This window comes from Eurypyga helias, unplaced genomic scaffold, assembly GCF_000690775.1.
Source record: "Eurypyga helias isolate BGI_N326 unplaced genomic scaffold, ASM69077v1 scaffold45711, whole genome shotgun sequence".
NCBI classification, from domain to species: domain Eukaryota; kingdom Metazoa; phylum Chordata; class Aves; order Eurypygiformes; family Eurypygidae; genus Eurypyga; species Eurypyga helias.
In genome coordinates, this window is record NW_010231046.1 from 1 (window position 1) to 5,051 (window position 5,051).

General features: G+C 46.9%; 1 protein-coding gene across 1 annotated transcript; it reads left to right on the forward strand.

Moving 5' to 3' along the window:
- Positions 1 to 768: 768 nt before the first annotated feature.
- LOC104504113 (60S ribosomal protein L26) lies at positions 769 to 4,210 on the forward strand. Its single transcript, XM_010160926.1, has 3 exons — positions 769 to 948; positions 1,679 to 1,819; positions 4,039 to 4,210. Exons 1-3 carry the CDS (start codon positions 781 to 783, stop codon positions 4,165 to 4,167), a joined length of 438 nt encoding a protein of 145 aa, XP_010159228.1. The 5' UTR covers positions 769 to 780; the 3' UTR covers positions 4,168 to 4,210.
- Positions 4,211 to 5,051: the final 841 nt, after the last annotated feature.

Sequence of the window (5,051 nt, forward strand, 5' to 3'; positions counted from 1 at the left end):
GTGGGAGCCCGCCCCGCGAGCCTGGCTGCGGGGGTGTCCCGGAGCTGTGCTCGGGTGTGCCATTGGGAGTTCACGGAGCTCTCGGTCCCGTGGTCTGTTGTTTGGTAATGGATTATTCGGGTATTACACTTGGGGCAGCGCTGGTCGTCATCATGCCCCGGCTTGCCGTACAGCCCGGGCTAGCCTGCACAGGAGGGGCAGTGTGTGCTACTTTAAAGTTCAGGAGTTGAGCGAAAGCCTCATTTAACGAACCTGCCTTTGTCAGGATGAATTGTGCCATGACAAACAACCTTGTGGTGCAGTTGTTAAGATCAAGGGAAGGCCAAAGGTGTCTTGGGTTTACAAATCTGTTAGGTGTGCCAGCATCACGTTGGGTTGTATTGGAGATGCCCACACAGTATTAGATTCTGGGAGTCCAAAATATGCTTTCACTTTACAAAATGAAGACAGTGTATACTGCAGTGCAAAATTAAGACTAACGACTCAGGAATCCTAATTTCTGGCAGTAGCGACCTTTGGCTTAAAAAGAATGGGCCGGTGTGCATGTGTGTAGCATGCCTACAGGCATGCTACACAATCACAGGGTCATTGTCAGTCGGGGAAGAGGCGTAAACCTGGCTTGAAGTCCAGTTTGTAAGGGTATATGAGCTGGGGGTGGGATTAAAAATAGTTAAGATGGCTAGGACATAAAAAAAGCATTCATTGTGGGGGTAGATGATAAAGAGCAGTGCGTATGAGTTACAAGTATCTCAAACTGTTGGGTTTTTTTATGCAGCCAGAATGAAGTTCAATCCATTTGTGACCTCAGACCGAAGCAAGAACCGCAAACGACACTTCAATGCACCTTCTCACATTCGAAGAAAAATCATGTCCTCCCCGCTCTCCAAGGAGTTGCGGCAGAAATACAACGTCCGCTCTATGCCCATTCGAAAGGATGATGAAGTCCAGGTAGCTGCGCTGTCTGCTTTTGAAACTGTTCCATCACACCCGGCCTCTGCCTGTGTGTTGGTTGTCGTGTGTGGCTTGTGCAAAAGGGAATGGCTCAGTTCAGATTGATGCTGCAGCTTTGCCATGAGTCTTGCAGAAATTTAACTGCAAGTTCATGTAGTCGTAGGCTTCTGTTGAGTGTTTCTTGAGATCACATCACTGAGAAGGAAAATAGAAGGAACATGAGCGTGCTGGCAGCTTTGCTGCGCTTTAGTTGCACGCATTGATCATCTTGCTGGATGAAAGGCTTTTAACAACAAACCACAGAAGAAAGGATTGGTGGGGGTTTTTTTACATGCTGTTGACTATGTGTGATATTTGAAAGATCAGTTCAGAAATGAATCCAAGTTAAGTGGCTTTCTACCTGTAAAATGCAATGATAGGTGAAAAAAACTGTTGACCAATATCCTTCTGGCTGATAAAAAACACAGGGGTCTTTCATTAGGGTTTAGTGCAGGGCAAATGAGGGAAAAGTGTGGCTCTGATCCATTCTATTTCCCATTTTAATAATTGCTGAAATTGTCCAGTAATTGATGTCTTTATAGCACATGTATACAAAGAGCAGAGTTGCGATTTCAACCTGGGCAGTTCTGGGTTTCTGCTGGGGCAATTAAGAGTTTCTAAAGATGTGGCAGGTTTTTAAGGGCAGTTTTGATGTATCAATCGGCGTGGTGCTTGTGTTGGCGTTTAGGTTGTCCGGGGGCATTACAAAGGACAGCAGATCGGCAAGGTGGTCCAGGTGTACAGAAAGAAGTATGTCATCTACATTGAACGTGTTCAGCGCGAGAAGGCCAACGGCACAACTGTCCACGTGGGGATCCATCCCAGCAAGGTATGGCGGGTGGAGGTGGGACCTGAGACGCGTGCGGAGACCTTGTGGTTGGCAGATGAAGCCAGTGCTGCTGGCACGAGCAGAACCTTGTGATGGTGCATGAAATAATGCTACTGCACCACTGCGGGGTAATAAACAAGGAGGTGCTGTGGTGTCGGGACAGTTGAAACCAAGAACTCACTGATGTCTCTAGGGCTTACTTGGTAAGGAAGCTGCTAGAGACTTTGGAGTCTTGCTAAAACACTTTCTTAGCATCATAGAATCATAGAATGGTTTGCGTTGGAAGGGACCTTAAAGATCATCTAGTTCCACCCCCCCTGCCGTGGGCAGGGACACCTTGCACTAGACCAGGTTGCTTAAAGCCACATCCAGCCTGGCCTTGAAGACATCCAGGGATGGGGCAGCCACAACATCTCTGGGCAACCTGTTCCAGTGCCTCCCCACCCTCTCTGTGAAGAATTTCTTCCTGATATCTAATCTAAACCTCCCTGATTTCAATTTGTACCCATTACCTCTTGTCCTATCACTACAGGTTCTTGTAAAAAGTCCTCTCCCAGCACCCTTGTAGGCCCCCTTCAGATACTGGAAAGCTGCAATGAGGTCTCCTCGGAGCCTCCTCTTCTCCAGGCTGAACAAGCCCAATTCTCGCAGCCTTTCGTCATAGGAGAGGTGCTCCAGCCCTCTGATCATCTTCGTGGCCTCCTCTGGACTCGCTCCAAGTGGTCAATGTCCTTCTGATATTGAGGGCTCCACAGCTGGACGCAGCACTCCAGGTGGGGTCTCACCAGGGAGACCTTGGTGAACTTGAAGAACTTGGTGGCTTTACAGCACAAAATAGGTTGTTCAGAACCTTCTTCTCTGATGTGTGGCATTTGCACTGATGAAGGAGGTGATAGGCATGTTCCGATAGATGCTCAGAATCGTGATTTGTTCTTGTAAAGGAAGTTTGGCTGAATCTGACTTCAACCTGAAGTGATTTACAGTGTTCAGAGTTCGTGAAAACCAGGCCAAGCCTGTTTAAATCACAGTAGGAAAACATTGCAGACTAAACAGAACAACCAGCCAAAACCTGGTTTGAGGCAGATGAGATCGGTCTGCTGCAGCCTTGCCACGTGGGCACGCATACTGAAGTGTTGGTGGAAGAAATCCAGTTGTCACAGGTTTCCTGATTGGTGTGTGCAGCAGAGGGAGAGCAGAATTACTCCAAAACAACATAATGGCTCGTGTGCAGTAAAAATGTTTGAGGGACAAGGTGACATTGCAGTGGAACTGATGCCCATGGTACTTGTGTGGTAAATAGCAGAGGATGAAATTGAGGTTTGTGCTGGTCCTTTATTTCTGGGAAAGTTTTCCTTAACTGGGAATTGGACCTTGAAAAAGCTTCGCATAATGGTTCTGGTTATTGAAGCAAAAACAGAAAAGAAGGTTTTGCTCATTGCAGGCTCACAGTGGGATGGATGAACTGTTTCTCCTAGATATTAATTACAATTAAGAGAGACCTGAATACACAGTGGAACTGAGCAGGAGTGCGCAGCCCTGCTGCAGCCTGTATGTGTTTTCTAGGTTTTGATTGTTAGTTGTATTTTATAAGTGTTCCTTTCAGTAATACCAAAGCATTTATTTCTTTGGGGACATGAAGAGCAGTGAAGGCTGCTTATGGGCTGGAAATCAGAGCTTCGGTTTGCTGCTGCTTTGTTAGGGAATACCATTAAAACTCTGGTAGCAGTGGTCTGTGCGAGCTACCCTTGTGTGTCCATGTTGGTAATAACTTGGGAGCTGCCCGGCCACTTCCTCTGTGGTGGTGGGAAGAAGACTCAGCTGTATGCTGTGTCTTAGGTGGGTGTAGTATCCATCCTGTTTGAGCAGCATAATGGACATTAGATTTACCTCAAAGTAATTATTTTGTTATGTGGGTGGATAGAAATTTGTCTGCTCTTCAGTTTGTCCAAATGTTGTGGCTGCACATTGAAACAACTGTCCGTATGGTCTGATCCCTGAATGTACCCAGGAAAATCAATACGGCTCAGTGTTCTGAAATACAGAAGGCAGTTCAGTACCTCTGCTCTGCTCAAACCAAATTAGGCTGGGGAAATAAAACTTGGGTGATTGGGTGCAGTCTGTCCGCGGTGGTGATCTGGGCTGTGCTGCGTTAGCACGAGTCTGTCGGGTTGCTGTACGTGAACACTGAAGAGCAGCTAAATTCTCTGTCCTTTCTCTAGGTGGTGATCACTAGGCTAAAACTGGACAAAGATCGCAAGAAGATCTTGGAGCGTAAAGCCAAATCTCGCCAGGTTGGCAAGGAGAAGGGCAAATACAAGGAAGAGACAATTGAGAAGATGCAAGAATAGATGGTTTCCTGTCTGACACCATTAAAGAACTGTTAAAACTAAACCTCCTGTTGTGTGTTCTCCTTTAGAAAGCCTTGATACGGCGTGGCTGGTCAGCGTTCAAATATTGATTCTCATGTTTTGATGTTGGCTGTGTAAAAAAATTTTCCACTAAATTAAAAAGCTCTTTATACCCTTTTTTTCTTCAAGAAAACTGAACACTTCTTCCCCATAAAGGAATGTTATGGCCAGTGTTAAGGGTAGTGCAGTCCTGAAATGTGCATCTAGTGTCCATGGGACTTCTGTCTCTCCAACTGACCTTTGGTGCTTACTCAGACGTGTCCCCGGCTGTAAATGAACACGCTCGTCCTGGGTACCGTGTATCGTATTTTAGCAGGCATTTGTAGTAACCTGTTTCTGGCCATGAATCTGTAATCCCCTTAAATTAGGTTTTTTTCAACTATCTTAGTATCTGACAGTAAAGAATGGCATTTTGGAGGTTCAAAAAAAACCCAGCAGCACTCCATTGCTGTGTCATGTCATAGGTTAGTGCCAGAGTTGGGACCGGGGGTTCAGAGCTGGCTGCTTTGGAAAGGGCAGGAGCAATGGCAGTCTCCACGCTGCTGGTAACGTTGGTTTGGATCGACTTTTCTGTAAGTGGAAATTGGGGTTTTGGAGCTTTATCAGTACCTAATCGAGAGCTGCTGCCGTGCTGAACTCAGCCCTGCAGCAGAGTGCATCTATGGCGCAGTGAGTGATGGGGGGAAAGAAACTCGGCTCCTGCCTGAGCAGCTGATGCTGAGAACGCGAAAATCACATTGGCTCTCCGAAACCACGGGCGTTCGGGTGGTGGCCTTTGTTGCCCCTTTAATGCAGGCCCAGAGGTTTGACCCCTCGCAGCCCGT